This window comes from Crassostrea angulata, chromosome 7 (genome assembly GCF_025612915.1).
Source record: "Crassostrea angulata isolate pt1a10 chromosome 7, ASM2561291v2, whole genome shotgun sequence".
Classification (NCBI taxonomy): Eukaryota; Metazoa; Mollusca; class Bivalvia; order Ostreida; family Ostreidae; genus Magallana; species Magallana angulata.
In genome coordinates, this window is record NC_069117.1 from 16,098,089 (window position 1) to 16,119,057 (window position 20,969).

At 33.8% G+C, this 20,969-nt stretch overlaps 3 protein-coding genes and 1 long non-coding RNA gene across 5 annotated transcripts; 2 read left to right on the forward strand and 2 right to left on the reverse strand.

Annotated features, from left to right (window-relative positions):
* Nucleotides 1-7,056: 7,056 nt before the first annotated feature.
* On the reverse strand, nt 7,057-9,131 carry LOC128191896 (tripartite motif-containing protein 3-like). Of its 2 annotated transcripts, none has more exons than XM_052864262.1 (2): nt 8,844-9,131; nt 7,057-8,557 (listed from the first exon to the last, which is right to left on the reverse strand). In XM_052864262.1, exon 2 carries the CDS (start codon nt 8,462-8,464, stop codon nt 7,127-7,129), a length of 1,338 nt encoding a protein of 445 aa, XP_052720222.1. In that variant the 5' UTR covers nt 8,465-8,557; nt 8,844-9,131; the 3' UTR covers nt 7,057-7,126. The 2 variants fall into 2 exon arrangements, with proteins under 2 accessions (XP_052720222.1, XP_052720223.1); XM_052864263.1 differs by having other exon boundaries at nt 8,840-9,131.
* On the forward strand, nt 8,826-10,265 carry LOC128191903 (uncharacterized). Its single transcript, XR_008244481.1, has 2 exons — nt 8,826-8,953; nt 9,130-10,265. It is a non-coding gene; the product is annotated as an uncharacterized LOC128191903 (long non-coding RNA).
* A 1,541-nt stretch (nt 10,266-11,806) lies between these two features.
* On the reverse strand, nt 11,807-15,988 carry LOC128191898 (uncharacterized). The gene has a single exon (XM_052864264.1). The coding sequence runs from the start codon at nt 15,925-15,927 to the stop codon at nt 14,908-14,910; it is 1,020 nt and encodes a 339-aa protein (XP_052720224.1). The 5' UTR covers nt 15,928-15,988; the 3' UTR covers nt 11,807-14,907.
* Nucleotides 15,989-18,287: 2,299 nt separating this feature from the next.
* Nucleotides 18,288-20,369, forward strand: LOC128191899 (uncharacterized). Its single transcript, XM_052864265.1, has one exon. The coding sequence runs from the start codon at nt 18,329-18,331 to the stop codon at nt 19,286-19,288; it is 960 nt and encodes a 319-aa protein (XP_052720225.1). The 5' UTR covers nt 18,288-18,328; the 3' UTR covers nt 19,289-20,369.
* Nucleotides 20,370-20,969: the final 600 nt, after the last annotated feature.

Consider the following 20,969-nt stretch of genomic DNA (forward strand, 5'->3'; position numbering starts at 1 on the left):
AAACCTCTGAAACTGGTTCCCTAACCAGTTTAAATGATGTATACTTTTGCTTAGAGGGGGCGGTTATTCGATGCACCGGAAGTTGAAGTCTAACGACAATAAAGGGCTGAGCTATGCTTAGTGCTTTAAAAAGTAAAATAATTGTCAATATTTATTACGAAAATTTTCAAAATCTGTTCTTCCAGAAACCAACTTATTGAATTGTAAACTTAACCTTTTTAGCTCACCTGAGAATGGGGCCACAATGGGGGGTCGAAGTTTAACAAATGAATATATAGAGTAAATCTTTAGAAATCCTCTTCTCAGAAACTAATCGGCCAGGAAAGCTGAAACTTGTGTGGAAGCATCCTCAGGTAGTGTAGATTCAAAGATGTGAAAATCATGACCCCTGGGGATAGGGTGGGGCCACAATGGAGGGTCGAAGTTTAACATATGAATATAAAAAGTAAATCTTTAAAAATCTTCTTCTCAGAAACTAATTGGCCAGGAAAGCTGACACTTGTGTGGATGCATCCTTATGTAGTGAAGATTCAAATTTGTGAAAATCATGACCCCCGGGGGTAGGTTTGGGCCACAATGGGAGATCGACGTTTTACATAGGAATATACACAGTTAATCTTTAAAAATCTTCTTCTCAGAAACTAATCAGCCAGGAAAGCTGACACTTGTGTGGTTGCATCCTCAGGTAGTGTAAATTCAAAGTTGTAAAAATCATGACCCCCGGGGGTAGGGTTGGGCCACAATGGGGGATCGAAGTTTAACATAGGAATATATACAGTAAATCTTTAAAAATCTTCTTCTCAGTAACTAATTCGAAGGCAAAGCTGGAACTTGTGTGGAAGCATCCTCAGGTAGTGAAGATTCAAAGTTGTGAAAATCATGACCCCTGGGGGTAGGTTGGGGCCACAATGGGGGATTGAAGTTAAACATATGATTATATACAGTAAACCTTTAAAAATCTTCTCAGAAACTAATTAGCCAGGAAAGCTAAAACTTGTGTGGAAGCATCCTCAGTTAGTGTAGATTCAAATTTGTGAAAAGCATGACCCCTGGGGGTAGGTTTGGGCCACGATGGGAGGTCGATGTTTTACATAGGAATAAACAGAGTCATCTTTAAAAATCTTCTTCTTAGAAACTAATCAGCCAGGAAAGCTGGAACTTGTGTGAAAGCATCCTCAGGTAGTGTAGATTCAAAGTTGTGAAAAAATGATCCCCAGGGGTAGGGTGGGGCCACAATGGGGGGGGGGGGTCAAAGTTTAACAAAGGAATTTATAGGGTAAATCTTTAAAAATCTTCTCAGAAACTAATCAGCCAGATGATTCTTTATAATTGTTAAGACTTTGGCCTCAGGACAATTCTTTGGCCTCACGAGAAGGTTGAGAGTTTACTGTACGTTTATATCCCATAAATAAACTATTGTTAGGGATCTTTTTGAGAACTGCAATACTCAACACATGATATGACTATAAAATCATCCTGTTAGAAAAGGGACTAATGATTATAAACATTAGAATATCCAGGGGAAAATGGATTTTATTTATACAGGATTTACATGAATTATTGTATATTGTCCAGATAGTTTGTATTATGACTCCATTGAGCTGATTTTATCATACCTATTGTTTCTCAGGTGAGCGATGTGGCCCATGGGCCTCTTGTTGTTATATGTTAAGGATTTTAGATTGTCATAAACACTTATACTTTTGCATTACATGGGTGACAACAAAATTGGTATTTTGTCTACAAACTTCAGAAATACTGCTTTTGTTTATTGGAAAAGTCAAATGTGGGCACCTGCAATTAAGCTAATCTATGTATCTTATTATATTTGATTTATGTCCTGCAATAATGAGCATACAGATGTAATAATATAAAATCCATGGTAAAATTAAAAATGTTAAGCACTGTCTGAAGATGAAATTATTCGCACATTTTCATATTTAAAAAAAAAGTTTTTTCCTCTACTGTACACTAATTTTGAAAGTAATAGAGATGATATTTCTTAAAGTTTAAAAGATAAATTAACTCAAAATACCATAGAATTTTAAACTATCCATGCATATAAAGTACACAATTTTCTTTCCAAATTTCATAAGTTTTGAAAGAAAAGGCAATTCCCTCACCAGGGACAATTATCCATTATTTTCTTTCTTCAATATAGTGGGAAAATCCATAACTTTGATTTTGCAGTGGCTGTAATTTATTATAAACTTGAAGCTATCCTATAAAAAAGAATAGTGTGCTCTGATTATACGTTGTTATTCATTTGAAAAAAAAGTCTTTGGACCTGGAAATTGAGCTGCAAGTTCAAGTGAGTTTTACTGATGACAGTTTGTTTGTTATTCATCCGTCTCTGTAAAAACGACAGGTGTAGGTTTCCAGAGTAAGCAGCATAGCGTTTTATGCCAAAAGTTTTTACCAATTATACTGTGCTTAATTTCACAATTTAGGTATGGATTGGTCTAGCCTCCATCTTTAAAGTACTTTTATTTAAATGTTTTCCTTAAGGAATGATTTCAATATTTATTTGTTTTATACGATATAAAATGGTTTGGGGCAGTTTACGCTTTATAAACCGCAAAGCGGTAAACTGTTTCAAACCATATCGTATAAAACTAATAAATATTGAATTCATTGCATATAATTTAATTTTTTTACTCGTCTTTGTAGATAAAAACGGCCATTTGACCTTTAAAATGACGTAAAATTGTACAGAATTCAAACGAAACGTCAGCCAATCAGAAAGCGGGTTACAACCAGAATTAACTTTTTTTAGTTTAACTATTGATTAATTAAAATGGAGACAAGACCAACAGAGTGTTTTCATTAAAACATTAAATTTCATTGATCATCAAACTATGAAATTTATTCTTTGATTTAAGGAATGAATTCAATACTGTTCCAAACCATTTTATATCGTATAAAACTAATAAATATTGAATTCATTCGTTATAATTTAATTTATGTGCTATCAATTGTTGATAAAAACAGTCATTTGATCTATAAAATGACATCAAATTGTACAAAATTCAAATGTAACGTCAGGCGGATTGATACGACGTTTTTGACGTTATTCTTACTATGACGTAGGCAACATGATATAAAATAATTTTTCCAACCAACCAGAAAGCGTGTTACAACCAGAATTGATATGGGTCAATGTAGCCTAGCGTGATACTCGGAGACATGAAGAAAATCGTTATTGGCTGAAAGGGGTGTTCGAAACATAACGTGCGTCTTCTTTTTAATTTCTGCGCTTTTCGTCCTTTGAAGTATAACGTTTTATAAAAATTTTATTGGAAAATATTTGGAAATGGTTAAAAATACATAATCTTCATGTCATAAACACATAATGTTACATAACAATAGCGGTAATACAGAGATCTATGGAACGCCATCGCTGCCTTATAGCATAAAACTATAGATACATTATGTCAAATTATCATTACTTTATGTCAAAGTCCATTACGTGGTGTGAATATATCTTTACATTTGGTCAAATCGTTATTACGTGATGTCAAACGCACGTTAGGTGAAGTTAACATGTCTTTACATGATGTCAACTTTTTACGTTGTGATGTAAAATCATCCGTACGTTATGCCAACATTGTACAACCAAAGGTCAATACATCATTACATTATTTCGACACTGCATTACATGGGGCAAATGTATCCTTACATTATGTCAACAATTTATTACATGCTATCAATATATCCTTACATTATATCAACACTGCATTACGTATCGCGATTCTATCTTTACATTATGTCAACATTTTATAACATGTTATTAATATATTTTTGCATTTGATCAACACCTTAATACATGGTGTTAACACATCCTTTCATTATGTCAACACTGTATCATTTAATGCCAAAAGTACATTACTTGATACGAATATGTCTTGACTTTTTGTCTAAACTTCATTACGTGATATGAATAGGTCTTTACATTAGGCCAATTCTCTATTCCGTCATGTATACGCTCCATTTACTTTAAGTCGAAACATCATTCCGGTATACAAACACGAAATACATGGCCTTTATATATTTGTAATGTTTTAAATTCAAAATTTACAACATAACAAATACATAGAAACGATACGCCGATTTATCCTAATGGACCCCGAAAAACCCCAACAGTAGATACTAGTAAGAAGCAATGATTTAATCATACTAGAACAAATATACATAGGCCTATGTATGCTCTTCTGAAAGCTCTAAGTGACTTTGTTGATGACAATTTAATTTCCCGAGAGTGAATGAACATCTACGTATTTAAACATTGAATTTATAGTTTAGATAGAATAAGAATAAGACTTAATTAAAATCCAAGTTTTCTCGTGCTCATCGGCCCTTGAATACTAAAAATGAAATAGATATAAAAATTTAAAATTAATCTCTTTATTGTTTTGTTTTTTTAATTTAAAATTTTATTTTTGATTTGTACTTTTTTACTTCAAGAGTATTCACATCACTGGCGTCGGAAGCAAATTGAAATTTGGGGGGGGGGGGGGGGGGCTAGACTAATCCTCAGTTATAAAGAGAAAAAACCTCCAAAATCATGAAAATCCTAATCCTTTGGGGAGGGGGGGGAGGGGGGGGGGGGCTAGTATTCCTATTACTTCCAACTTCTCAATCTTTCAAGGTAAAGGACTATATATGGTATGGGCCTAAAATTATTTTACTGTAATTCTCTGTTTTCTTTGTACAGATATATATGTGATGTTTTAACTTACTGTTCGTTTTGATTAAAGTGCCCACAATTTACAAATACGGCATTGTAAAGACAACCTTTTCCCGCCATTTTTGCATTTTAGCATAAAAAAGCTTGTTTTCAAGCAGTTTTTCTTTCAGGAAACAGAGCGCATGCTTGAACCAACAAAATATTTTAATCAGAGATGTATCTAGCCATGTCTAATAAGTGTCAAAAAATTTGTCCTGGTTCAAGCATGCGCTCTATATTTCCCGTTCGTAAAAAAGATGAGAAAAATGTCAATTTTCGACTGATTTTGATTGAATTATAGAAATAGCGTCACTTTTGACGTCATATACTGCAAGTGAGTGCAAATAAATCAAACAAATATGTGAAAAAAATATTTTATATAAACTCTTCTAAATTATAACATAACATTTTATTGTACCCGAAACACTTTTAAAAATGTTGAATTATGGGGGCCAAATTTGACTCTTATCATTATAGTTCTTTAGGAACAATTTCATTTCCGGCGAGAAAAGTGCCGGGGGGGGGGGGGGTTGGTTAACCCTCTATGATGCTTTGTGCCTAATGGTTAGGTCTAACTTTGCAAAAAAAGTGGGGGGGGGGGGGGCCTAAGCCCCCCTAGCCCCCCCCCCCCCCCTCCCCCCGGTTCCGACGCCTATGCACATAAAGTTCGTACTACACACGCAGTCATTTATATAGCAATCAGAGTTCTTTAATCATCCTTGCAAATCCTGTATGTCGTGACGCAGACAGTCACCCAGTGCATATTTAGTCTCAAAGTATTTAGTAGTTAAAATAAAGTATTTAGTAGTTAAAAATAAACGTTGCTATTGCTATCCTTAATTAAGGACATTGACCCTAACTGGGTATGGCCGTTTTTCTACAAAATTATTATGCTGTGAAAATGATCTTTTTCTTATTGCAGAGGGGGTGGGACTGGTGTTTGTTGAGGGGGTACGCTACGTTCCTACTCTTCCATCCAAGATGGCACTTGATAACTTAATATGAAATAAAACCTACAAATATTAATGAATTACAATACATCTTTAACCCTTTTAAATGCCTTCTCCATCTTCATATAGATGGTATTGTTTTTTTTTATGAAATGTTTGTTTTATATAATTTTTCGGACAGAGGGTATAAATCAGAAATATGTCATAATAAAACGTAATTCAAGTCATGACTATTATGGTATGCAATACCACAGAAAAGTTAAGCGTGAAAAGTATGTTGTGGCTAATTAATAGATACAATTAAGGTCCTTGAGTCAGTGATAAGGATTATAACCTCTTGTTTCGTAACGTGGGGTTGTAATTCAGTTATACTTTAACAAGTACTAAAATGCCACATTCCATGTTATTTAGGTCACTGACTTAGCCTTTGCTCTCACCTGTAATATAAAACTCACTGTTACTGTGACCTATATATACAGTGTAACTTGCTAAAACGCTGTCGATCATTGTACCGAGGAACTTTCATCCTCACACAATGACATGAGGCTGTATCATGTCTATAAAACTGACCAGTTTCTGTGTTGAATTGTATTTCAGCGTGCTTACTCGAGAAATTCGGTCAGTAGTAAGTGTGCTAAGGCTCTGCCCTAGATATTTTTTACCGACAAAGGCCACTTCTTAGTAACCAGGTGTCACTGAACTGTGATAGATTGTGCAACATGATCAAGTGGCCAAAATCTGACTACGAGTTTGTCTTTTGATAGTCACCCCTGAAAATTTACTGGAGCGACTAATCATAAGTTTTATACAGGATTTGGTTAGAACAAATAAGAGTTAAATGTTGGGAGTTCTGACCGATATATAACGATGCCAAGAATTGGCATAGGTCGATTGGTATGGACACTAAGCGAATTGTTTCGCAACTTGCGTACCCTGTGTTGCAATGATGTTTACTTAGTATTCGATAACATGTTTACACTGATTATCGGTAAAAGCCAAATGCACCATACGTATGTACTTACTTAATCCAAGATGAGTGTTTAACAGGTACTGTGGTTATTATCGGTTATATAAACCGACCTTTGTGGTTTAATTTTTAGTACAAACGAATGCGTTCAGATAGAGATTCTCCAACCTCTTTACTTGAACACTGACCTCAATTACTAGTACATGTGTAGGGGGTATCTGACTCCATTATCCGAACGCATATTTGCGTGATAGTAGACTTAATTGTCTAAATGGATGATTTTTTGACTTGTTTTGATGAACACAATATTCAGGCCTTAACACAGAACAAATGTATGTCTTGAGTACATTCCGCAAAACGATGTGTATTGTGCGTCTTTTCCTCCTCTAGGTATTTTGCATGCATACTGTACAAACTGCTTCATAATAAAGTTCTTTATTAACGATTTAATAAATAAATAAATAATGTATAAAGTAATATGGTCTACAACCAAGTGCAATAACTGAACACATGCACGTGGCCTGTCGCGTTTCCTACCCAAAGATGACCATCAGTGTCCAACCCTAGAGAGCAAGGACGCTCTATGTCACTTTCTTGGTCAACTAAAAACTGCGAAAACTCTCCGTTTTTGTCCAGTAAGTGAACACAGTCGTTGTTCCAATCTGCTACAATGATGTTTTCGTACTGATCTACTTGTGTTCCGAGAGGATAGAAAGGATTCTCCAGTTCGTGTCTACCTTCGTACACGCACAGAACGGTGCCCATTTTGTCCATCACTACAAGCTGGCGTTTATTGTTCTTCCCATAGTCAGAGAAACACACCTTGTCTTCATTCATTAATCCAAGTCGATGTGGATCATGGGGGGAAATCGTTATGTCCGAGATGAAAGTACCGTCTGCGGAAAATCTAGCAATGAGATGTCTTCTATTTAGAGACAAGAGGTCATCTCGACTTCCATCTCTTTCTACCCCGCAGACGTATAATTCGTTTGTCCTCGGGTGCACGGCCATCCCGCGCGGAATAAAAGATAAATTGGCGAATAGAGTGACATTTAGCTGCTCATCAAGACGCCATATTGAATTGCCATTATAACTAGATATCAAAACATTACCATTTTTTGTTGACACTATGTGGTCAACGGGTATGTCTAAAGTTACTGACACCAACAGTTCTCCATTTGTATGATACAGTTGTATCTCTTTGCTGCCCCATCCGCAACAAATCCACGCCTCGTTTACTGATATTGGGGCAATAGCATGAATGTTCCCGGAGGATCCTTTACATTTGAACCGAGATGAACAGTGCACTTTAATCGTAGGAAAAGTGTCACGTCTGACTTTCCGTATCGGAGAGGGGGGCGTAATGCTGAAATTCTGCACAGTCCCGAACAATGATCCAATGTTAGTGTCGGTAATACTTTCTCCACTTTTAAAGTACAAACTTGTATGCTGAATTTCACAAAGCCGCTGTAAGCTTGCAAGCAATTCTTTCTTTCCATTATGCATGTTATGTTCTTTATTATTTCCTCTTTTAAAGCATGGCAAGTTCTGCTGAGAGATGTCGGTTTGAGCAGATAACCAAGATATCCAGGTTCTCAGTTCTTTCTCACGATTTTCCATTTTTTTAATTTCAATTTCCAACACGTTTTCTGTTTTCGCTAGGAGATTTTCTTTGACCCTATTAATAACGGCATGCAATATTTCTGCTCTGTTAATTATGTCCGATGAGGTGATCCTGGCTGCTTCACATAACTTTGATTTCTGAGAAATGGTTTCTTCCATACACATTTCCAGAATGGGGAGGAATTTGATGTACTCCATCCTGTGGCTGTTCAATATAGAACTGTCTGCCCCTCATACAGAATCACCTTGATTTATAAATAGCTTCTCCTTGCACTATCGATCCCCTAGACACTGCAAGAAACAGAACCAAAAATGTACATTAAGTTCCATTTAACTCATTGTGATATTTAGCTGTACCTTTGGATCGTCTAGCCCACTGATCAATTGGACTGATTACGATTTGTGGTACACGCCAACCCACACGTGAAGAGTCCGGACTATTCATACTCTAAATAAGAAACATAAGCCCCACTCTCAACGGCCATTAATAAACAGGATATGAGATTAAACATTCTAAGCGTAAGACAAAATTATGTATTAACCAAGAACAAAATGGAGGATAAGCTGACATACTTACAGTCCATAGGATCCAACAGCTATCGACAAAATGAAAAAGAAAATAGGTGACCTACATTCGCTCGGGCTCATCCTCCAATATTACACGATTGTGCTCTACATAAATAATCAGTTAAGTGTCGAAGTATAAACAAACAAACATCGATATGCGTATGTGTTTGTTATCAATATCACGTTGATATCCATCCATTGCCTATTACGTAATATATAGGATTTAAAGGTAAAGAGGTTTATTTCCGTTGTGCTAGGAGTAAATATTTATTGTTCGGGTTTTTTTTCTTTATCAGTTACCCATGTTTTTACACGAGCCCACGAAGAAGGGATCCTGGAGGTGGAGGGTGTGCAGGGGATTTGAGAGGACAGACGTCTATATAGCTTCCTCTTCCGCATTCCTAGTGCCTGCATACATATTATACTGTCACTATGGTGTTAACATGTAAACAATTGTAACTTTATATAGCTATGATGCTAATATGATTGTTTTACACGCAAATTCAGCTCATACTACAGATTGTGATAGCACAGCGCATAGATCTCTTCAATCCACACACTAGCTGGCATAGATAAATCCCCCTTTATAAATCTGCTTACGTACTCCTGAGAATTGGCACGCATACAGCGTATTAATGTTTTAATTTGTGCAGTTTTCATAAACTACATAAGAGATACCGTATTGATTATCAATCAAAAAATTGTTTGTATAATGAATAACCTTTGTCCAAATTTAAAAGTATGTAAAAATCGATAACTGGGATTGTTGTGTGTGTATTGCTCAACTGCGTGGCAGTGATATAGGTTATTTACTACGCCCAGTAAGAGCTGGCTTAGTCGAGTGGCTACTTCATACTTACTTACTGATTGATTATGAGCTATTGTTCGAAAATCGGGTTTCTAGAACCACTTGGTGCCACTGACGCCATCCAGCCAAATTTTATTCAATATCAATCAATCTGATTATACATCAGAATGTTATTATTTCATTCTTTTAATGAATATCACCTTGCATACATACACATTCATGAATAGATACGTGAACTGCAGTGTCCGAGTTCGAACCGTTCTGGCGGCGATTTTTTTTTCATAACGGATTAAAAAAAAGTATTTAAGGAAGGAGTCTTTTTATTATCAAACATACTTCTTATAATAAGAAATGCATGAAATTTTGACACAGTCAAACGGATCATATTACTTAATGATTCTATCAGTTTAATTAAATTTGACCTTTTTGTTTTCGGATAAAGGTCAGGTCAAGGTCACTACCTTTTTCCTCAACGTAAAGAGTGATAAAAATAAGTGTAGCTCTTTATAGTTCTGTAGACATTTGTTTAAGATTTGAAGATTCAAATCTTCAATGAAATCATAGACCATGAGAGTGTCTATCAGCTTATACTACTAAATTGGAATAAATATTTATACTAAAATTGATATTGCTTAGCCCGCATTTCCTCTAATTTTCTAAAATTTTGAAGAAATTTTGATTATTTTTTTATGCTTCCAATAATAAAATATTTCTAATTTTTATGTATTATAAAGACTTTATATAAAGATATAAATTGACAGAAAAGCTAATATATTGACCGTTTCATAAGAGAGAAAAACTGATTTTAGTGATTTTTTCACAAAAATCAATGTATAGAATGGGCGCTTTAAAAAGCTTATAAAAATGTTATTTGATAGGCAAATCATATTTTAAAAACATATTCTGAAACCCAAGTATCATATTATTAGTTCACATTAGTAAAAAAAATCCAACATTATTGTTATTGTTTTTAAAATGATAAAACAGACTCATTATATATATATAATCTGCTGCAATTCTGAATTGCGCAACATGTGATATTTTCCTACGCCAAAAATATAGTCCTTGTTCCATTCTAAACATTGATTACATTTTTCTATACCAAGTTGTATGATAGTAAAAAAGAAAGAAAAATATACTATTTTAATTTCCTTTCATCTTGATTTAATGAAAAAATAATCAAATTTACGTTTGAAAAGTCGAAAACCAGAAAAGACTCCTTCCTTAAGGTCGCTCCATACTCGTAAAATTCTCTGAGGAAAGTTGAAAAACCGAACTGATTTGAACTTAATAGACTTAAATGTCATCAATTGTTAGAAAAAATATACATGTCATCACACCTTTTGAGATGCCAGATAAACTTAAACTAAAGCATATTTTAGCATTAGAAAAATGTATTTTTTTTCTGTTAAAAGTAAAATCTTGTAGGCAGAAACTTGTTTTTCTTGTTTAATTTTAATGTCAACTTTATCAGAAAACTAAAATTACAAAAATATTTTAAAATTAAACGTTGGAATAAGAAAAACTATAGCATTTAGACATACAACTGAGAGAAAAGTCAGAAAAAGAGTTATTTCCCCTTTGCATAGATAAAATATATAAAAATTTGGAAATTTAGTATGAAATTAAGTGCAAAAATATCTTTAACCAACCATTAATTCTAATTACATCCATGTGATTATATTCACATAAAATAAATAAAACTATGTTGCACAATTTTTAAAGAATTCAAAGTTTTACAAAAAAGGGTGACGTCACAGAACACTGGATCTACTTTAAAAGAAAGATAACATTTTGTGGGAAATAATTTTTTTTACTTTTTCAAAACTAAATTGTCAGAATGACTGTCTTTATGTCAATGTTGTACACAGAAATATTGAGCGTTCTTTTGTTTTTTAGGAATGGTGTGACAGAATGGAAGAGTTTTGTGGGTTTTATTTCCCCGGGGAGGGAGGGTGTATATAATTTTTTTTTTTTATTTCTTTTGTTTTTTGTTTTTGAACTCAGATTTGATTTTTAATTTGCTGGTTTAATGAAACATTTCAATTAATAGGACAAAAATATCTTTGAATAGATAATCATACATGCATTTATTATACAGCAATGAAACTTATAGATGAATTTGGTAATTATAAGGGGGTATATATTGAAGGCTGAAAGAGTCAATTGTCCACCACTTGTCCATGTTCAAAAGAACAGTATTACTTTTTTTATTTATACATTGTATATATAGAATCCACATATAGGCGTTTAGTATTACGACAAATGTACAATGTATACAAAACACAATCCGAGCTGTTGAATAAGAAATGTCAATGCACATTTATTTATAGCACATAAGAAATAAACCTTTACTAAACATCAAAACGAAACTTGGTTCTTGAAGGTATAAATTTATATCCATTTCAAAAAGTGCATGTCATATGATCAAAAAAGGGTGTTATCACTCTAGAACCCCAAAATACGATAAAGACAGAACAAATAAAAAATAACTGTAGGCTATGTCCCTTCTAAATTTTGACTATAAATTAGTGGCAAATGTGTTAGCTAATCGAATCATAAACATTATACCAAAATTAATTGATCAAACATGTAATATAAAAGAGAGATTTATGGTGAAAATATCAGACCTATTTCAGACCCTATCACATTTACAGATCTGAAAAATATCCCAGGCTTCATTTTATTAGTAGATTTTTAAAAAGCTTTTGATACAGCTGAGTTGTCTTACTTAGAAAAAGTTTTGAGTATATTTGGGTTGAGAAACAGTTTAAGTCATTATTTTATATAATGATATTTCTAGCTGTATAATAATTAATTAATGATGCATACACTTCAAAGTTTTTCAATATAAAAAGAGGAGTAAGACATGGCTACCCTTTATCACCATACTATTTGTATTATGTGTAGAAAATAGAAATTCAAGCAATAGCAATAAAACAAAACAAAAACATAAGAGGTATTAAAATAGGTGAAACTGAATTTAAAATCAGTCAACTTGCCGATGACACAACTTGTTTTCTTAGTGTTGAAGAGTCGGGTTATGAGGTTCTCAACATTATGCAAAGGTAAGTAAGTAAGTAATTTATTTTTATAGTGACATATGTCTTTACAGTACATTGTAAAATTGACAAAAAGAAAAACTCGAAAAGATCAACACCCGGCCCGTCGGGCCTATATGTAACTGTAAACACAATAATGCACATAATAATGTACATAATACATGAAGAAAAGAACGCAATGCAAGATGGGGAAAAACCCCAAAAGGACAAAAAAGCAAAAATACATGTTTAAATACATAATACAACAAATAAATCTTTAAGGAGTTTTGGGATATCAGTGGGTTTAAGTATTATTTTTATATATTTGTTTACAACTCATTACTTAAATACAATTGATTGTCTTCTTTTAATAGATGAGTATAAATATTTGGCAACTGGACGAGGATAATTGACAATGAGCTTTGATTCAGAGTAATTATAAAGGTTTGGCTTTGATAACGTATCTGGACTAAAACTAAATTTGAATAAAACAGAAGCATTCTGGATAGGATCAAAAAGAAATTACAAACTAGGCACTCTGGCTGTAAAATGGTTCAGAGGGGAGTCTTTTTAATTTAGGTTTTTGGTTCAATAGTGAAAATGAAAATAATGCTGTCGACAAAAATTTGAAAACCAAATTCGAGGATTTAAAACTAACCCTTAATCTTTCGAAAATGCGCAGTCCATAACTGTAAGGGAAAATTTTAATCGTCAAAACATTAGCGTTGTCAAAACTTGTATTCCTAGTCTCTGTCATTCTAATACCAGAAAACATAATTAAATGAAAACATAAATTTGCATGGAATTCAGAGATCTCTAAAATAAAATACATTATTAGATTTCAAAAGTTAGCTGATGTTGGATTAAAAGTTCTAAATTTTGAAATTCAAGTTAAATCACTTCACTGATTAAATTTGATCAAAAGAATTTTTAGTGAGGGTGATGCAAATTTGGAAAAAAAAAAATAAATGCTTTTATTAGTAAAATAGAAATTACTGATCTTCGCTTAACAATTAAGATGTAGTCTGCCAAGTTTTCCAGTAAAATCACCTACTTTTTAATGAAAAATGTAATATGACCACTTCATGGAAAATACTTAGAAGCTATTTAAATAGAATTAGCATAAACCCACCATATTTACAGAATGCTTGTGGTTTAACAATTTTAAATGAATCGAAAATAAATCAATCTTTTTTTCTGAATGGTATATAAAAGTGAAATAATGTTTTTAAAAGATACTACTAACAATGATGATCATTTCTTTACTTTAGATAAGTTTTATGGAAAATTAAATTTAACCCCTTTTTCTTCAATACAACAGTCTCCTTACCTTTATACCAAATAATTGAAGAAAAAAATATGTCAAAGACAAAATACATCCTCCCCATAACTAAGAAAATGTAACACATTCCTTGTCTGTTCAAGGGAAAGTTCTACCTGTAAGTGAATTAGAATGTAAAGATGCATATTGGATTTAATCAACAGTTGCAAGGAACTAACTCTCTGTATCCAAAATTGGTCAGAAATATTTGAAGTAGAAATTCCAGTCTCTGATTATGAAAAAATTATTATTCGTTTCAGTGTTGCACACAAACTAACGCACAATCTCTTCAGCTCAAAATATTACACAGAGTCATAGTACATAACTAGTCGCTTTTTAAAATGAAATTGTCCGAACAGAGACAACTGTATTGAAATTGACACTATACATCTTGGATATGTCCAATGTAGAACCATACAAATTTTCTGGAAAAATCTAATACATATACGTATATTGGTGGCAACAACATATAGAAAATGTCAATCACCCAACCATTCAAGATGTTATGTCTGGTACCTATAAAGTAAAGAATGTTCCACTAAATTACTGCATTTCACTTTGAAAATGCTTTATCCATCTAATTCATTCAAAATCCCCTGGCAAACAAATTGGGTTCATTGCTTTTAAAACTTTCTCAGAAACAAGCTTCATGCAAAAGAAAATTATCTATGTTCGAAGAACCAAATGCACATTTTTTAAAATGAATTATGGCAGCCAATACATGTATTAGCTAACTTGTAAACTGGGGTGGGGTGTTGTTTTTTTTTGTTTTGAGGTTTTTTTTTTTTTGTTCTTTTTTGTTTCTGTGGTTTTTATCCACTGTTTTACTATCATGGTATCAGCCAATACAATACTAGTATTCACCACCGCAAAAAAAATATCAAAACGAAATATCTTACTGCGTTCACTGTGATGATACTGTGTTCTTACTATCATTTTGCGCATCACAGTAAATGACTTTTTTGATATCTATTGTTACTTTCTGGGCTTTAAAGTCATAGAAGAATTTGTACGGAACTCCTAAAAACAGAATTGTAAACACCCAAAACCATTTCTCGCTCATCCACCACGGGACATCCCTCTCGGTGTCCACATCCCTCTCGGTGTCCCACCAAAGGATCATCTCTCTGTTTTGATTGAAACAATCAATCTTCACTTCTCTTTGGAGCGATGAATGTATTGCAAAGGCAAGATTTATATCACTCCCAGAAAACATAAAACTTCTCCATTCAGCAAGGTACCTCGTTCTAGTTTCTGTGTCCCCACATATAATCGAAAACCTTAACTTTAGCAGGACCGGGTTGTTAGGGTTCAATCGTTCTTCGAGTCGCTTTAATTGAGAGAGGTCGGTGACATCTTCACATCTTTGGAAAGTGAAAGACTTATTCTCATGTTTCACGATATGGTTTACTAGAACAACGCCGTGATTAAAGATAAGAGTGGGATCTCCCTTAAGAAGCAACTGGATGGCCGACTTACAATTCAATTCTGTACCCTTCAATAGCGATAAACATCTAATATGATTGTTAACCTGTGCCAAGTGCATATTAAAGTACACGAAATAAGCTACGAGTCCAGCGAAACCCATCGGCACGTCTGTGACGCCTCCTGTGACGTTACAATGACTATTTGTAGTGGAAGCCATGACAGCCAGAATCACTCGTAAGCCGATATTAAAGAATACGACTGTGTAAAATACTTTTCCTGGATTAATTGGATTTTTACTTTCAATTTCATCAAATAATAGTTTTCCTTCATTGTCGATGACACTGTTACCTGTAACTTCATTCGCCGCATCTTTAATTTGCTCCCTCTGTAAACATATCCCGGATATTATAAATGTCAGCATTCCTGATAAGATACAGGACAGAAAACCGAATTCTTCGGATGTATCATTAATGTAGTTGAAAGTCTCACAGTCCATGGCTGTTTAGTTGACTGTCTCATGCAACAGAGCTAGATGTGTTTTGCAAAGAATCAACCAATCCAGGAACCAGGAAGTTGTGATTGAAGGTGACCGTGACTTTGGTTTATGTTAAATGGAACAAAGTATTTTAACAATTTTGTTTATTTCCCAATTAAATATAGACATAACTATACGTTTAAAAGATATATCAAATTTTAACTTTATTTTTACAGGGTCGCATAAGCTACCCTTCTCTACCTAGTTTTCATCATCGACTTGCTTTCAGAACTTTAAAATCAGTGTCCAAATACAAGTATAAATTTACAGGATCAGTTAGTTCTCCAAAATGTTACTACCGCAGCATTTTGATACTCCTTAACTTAAATATGAGATAATGCAGGCAAGTTAATTGTTTTTTCCGATTTATCCCCTCACCAACTTAAATAATGGTTTGCCTACTACAGGATTTACAGGCACATCTAGCCTGTCCAAGACAAATAATCATCTAGGAATGCGTTCAAAATCGTAGCAGCTAGCCTAGACGCTAGGTCGTTGATATCCATGTTTATTGAACGGACCACTAGTTTAGGAGCTAGGCATGTGCGGTCTTTGTCCACAGGACTCTACATATTCCGTCCATCGGTAGGCCCAAGACTTCTCTCCGATACCATGCATGTCTTGTACGACGAGCGCAGCTTGCACTTCCTTGAGGGACACGGCAGCATGGTACAACACAGGCACGTAGCATAAAAGCCCCCCCCCCCCCACTATTTCTCGCAGCAACATGCTTTTTTTTAAATTCTTTGGATGAGTCTGACACCCCCCCCCCCCCACTTTCAAAAACGATGCTACGTGCCTGCAACATATATTTTTAGTTTATTCAATAAACTTTAGGATGCTGGTAAATCCAGAGAAATATGTGTAATTTTCATACGAAATCCAGAGAGAATTTTGCAATTTTCAGAATGGATGACCGTCCATCCGAATAATCTTTTAGACTGGGAGCTATATACAGACCTGCAGCTACAATTCAGTTTCATGGATGCCAATCAGGTTTTTTTTTCTCACCAGATCGCCCCCCCCCCCCCGCTCAAATATCTATAATTTTTATTAACATTGTTGCTCTTGTCTTGCATTTATGACTTGTGTTTAATTAAAATACTACAATCATTGATGGATACAAACTAGTAGTTCACCGTCTCATGCAAAAGAGCTAGAAATGACCAAACTAGGCACCAGGGAGTTGCGACTGAAGGTGACTTTGGCTTACGTTTAAAGCCAACCATTTAAAAAACCAAGTTTAATTACCGTAATGAAATACAACCACACATTCAAATAAACCAATGCTTTTGGTAATACATGAATAACATCACGTTATTTTTTCAGCGGGCTTTTAAAAATGACTGGGCTGTATAACAGCTTGTGCTACAGTTAAACTTCGGTATCTCGAACTTGGCGGGACTGAGTAAAAACTTCGAGATATCCGAGGGTTCGAGATATCGAAGTTCATTGAAGTTGGTCTTTAATGTTTCTAGACACGCAAATTTTGTTTTTAAAAATATTTAAAAAGGTAAAAATTGTAAAACCCCCAGCGGGATTCGAACTCATGACTTACAGGTTCGTAGAAACCCTCTTTTTTTATCTTTTATTTCGTAGTAAACCCTCTAACCCACTGCGCTACGGAGTTAGGTGACCATTTTTGGAAAGAAACTACTTATATAATTACACTTTATTTTATTGTTTATTTCGATAAACAATACGTCACAACATGGAAGTGTCCCATACCACCTTAAGTTTGCATTCGTGTTTGATATTCCGTCCATCAACTGTAAAGTTTACCCGTCCAAAATTTTTCATTTAATGTGCGGTAACATCTTCTAGACCAAATTAGCTGACATTTTAATCGGAACGTAATTCAAATATTATAGTTGCTGCTCTTTAAAAATCTTTTGTAAGCCATTTTGATAAGGGAGACAATCATCATGTTACGATCGAGGTTAAAAATTGGAGGGGGGTGGGGTGTTGCTGTCAAAATATAATTTATTCGCTTCTACCAATTTTTTTTTTTACATTTGCCTGGATCTTGTCCCACTCCAAAATAAAGCTTAATTACCAACTAAACATTGACCATGTGCAACTGAGTCCATATTCGTTGTGGATATCTAAATTTTTTTTTTGGGGGGGGGGGGCTTTCCTGTAAATACAAATTGTCCTCTGTTCTATTAAATAGTCTTAATTAAAAATCTTTCCAAATAATATAAAAATGATAATGAAAGCTTCGCCGCCTCTATTCAGAATCATTGCGTTTTTTAATTTGGTACGTATTTTTGATTTGGTCTAACGACCACGGCATATTAAATTACGGAAGACCAGAAAAGTTTTGTACGTGACTGAAGTAAACCGCAGAGTTAAGACAGCCATGGATTGTGAAACTTTCCAATATGTGAATTCTATAGTCGGATTCCTGTATATTTCTGGTGGGTTTTGCGGAATGTATATTTCAAGCATTATAAACTGGATATATTCATTTATTGATCCAGAAGACACATCCATAGAACCTGTCAATTCCGATGGAACCATTTTATTTGAACAACCCAGAAGAGGAGAACTCTTCGATCCTTCGAAAGTATTCTATCAAGTGGTATTTTCTTCTTTCGGCATACGTTTGATCCTTTTCATCATGTCTTGGACAACATATAATCATTGCAATAAAACTGAAAGAATAAACGAAGTTATCTTTTTCCTTCTCATGACTATTTTTATTGGAGGTTATGCTTATTTTAATTACTTTGTAAAACAACTGAACAGCGTTTGCTATCATATCGAATCAGATTCGTGGAAGAAAACAACACCGAATTGTAAATCAGTCATTACAACGCTTATGATGGAAAACCCGTATCTCGTCTTTACCAGCACCGACTACGAATTTCTAGATGTTAATACTTTATACGATAAGAAAGTTACGGAGGAGCGTTTTATATACCGACGATGTGAAGACGTCACCGACCCAAGCCAATTAGAGCGGCTTGAGGAGCAACTAAACACCGACAACCCAGTTCTCCTGACTATAAGGTTTTCAATTTTTTGTGGCGACACAGAAACAAAATTGAAATATCTTAGTAAATTAGAGAGCTTTGTTGGTCCACCTAGGCAGATGCATCCATTGTGTCCTCGAGTCATAAGAGTCAAGATCGACCCTTATGATCACGACACAGAAATGCTCCTTTGGTGGGACACCGAGAGGGATGTCCCGTGGTGGATGAGCGAGAAATGGTTTTGGGTGTTTACAGCCCTGTTTTTAGGAGCTCCTTATAAATTCTTCTTCGACGTGAAAACCCAGAGAGTTACAATAGATATCAAAAAAGTCATTTATTGTTAAGAGTATGTCTACGAGAAAACCATGCAAATATGGAAAAAAGCTGTGGCAGCAAGTCTCAAGAATGAATAGAACGATGAAGTCCTAAAGGTGTAAATGTTGGCAGGATGCCAAGAAATGATAATTATACATTTTTGTCGTTTTTCCAGAAAGAATTTCTCAGAAAGTGGCGCATTATTTTTTAAAATTTTGAGTTAATGAGAAACTATCTGATGTATTGTTACAATATATAAAATCCATCTTTGGACTCACAAGGACTAAAAAGTAATAAATTAACAAAAATATCCCATGTGACAATGTAAAGCTAACGCTAAACTACAGATTCTGGAGAGTTTTAAAAGTAGAAAAATGTCCAACTTTAAGACAATATATTTGCAATATTATTGAGAGTCCAAAGACATATTTTTGATATATTGTAAAGATAAATGTCGTCCTTTTATAACTAGAAACAGAGTTAGTGAATTTAAAGAGCCTTTTTCTGACTTTTAAGCATTTAAATAATGTATATTTTTACAATTTTACAAAAAGTTGGAAACATGCCAGATTCGTGACCTATCTACACTTAACAGAAAAAAATATTTGGAAATTCTCACAAAATGATTTACACAAGTGTATCTTGTTAGTGTTAACTCTAAATGCCTTTTTGAATTTATATTTAAACTAAACTCAGAATTCTTAACAATAATTTTGTGAATTATGCAAAATTTTATTCTTAAAAGGGTCAAAATGCTATTTTTAGTAACATTGCTGCAGAACCAAGTGTAGACTGACCACATCAAAAAAAATTTGTGGCAAATTATTTCATATAGATGCACACTGTTACACACAAAATATGAAGTTGATCAGAGAACCTTGCTCCCACCACCTTTTGCATGGTTTTCTTGTAGACATACTCTTAATAAATGCAGATAACTGAATTTTGCATTTTTTTTCGTATTTTTGTATTAAATGGTGGATTACTGGAACACAATTTTTTTTGGCAATAAAATGTATAACCATATCCTCTTTCAATTTTCACTCTTACCTTTGTTTTCATTGATGTAAGATCTGAATGATGTTTGCTGATTTTATATATAATGTCAAAATCTCCATTTGGAAGAAATAAAATATTAATGAAAAAAAAACCCAAGACTGAATACTAATTTGTACACATATATTGTTATATTTAATAATAAAATAAAGTTTTATATTATAAAACATAACATTTTCTGTCCGTTTCGCATTTTGATAAGTACTAATTTGGATTATTTTGATGGAAGTTTTGCAATTCAAAATTGCTTACAAAACGACAACTCACTGGATGGAACTAAAAAACAGAAAGAGACGAATAATTCGATTACAAATACTTTAAATCTTACCGGTTTTTAAAAAAATTACTTTCTAACCATTTCTTCCTTCTATAGTATGTTGCGTTTAGCCTGAACACATGTAATACTCTTTTGATTATAATATGTAATACTCTTTTGATTATAATATGTAATACTCTTTTGATTATAATACGGAAGTTGGACTGTTTTATGTCGCTAACATTTTCTTGGCAGAAACTCCCTTTCCTATTGTTAACCCAAACAGAAAATTTATTTACATGGAATGAAAGTTCATGTAGAAAGACACATTGTTCTAAGTATCACACAGGACGGGTGGAGAATTTTAAAAATATTATGAAGTTTGACGTCAGCCCGTG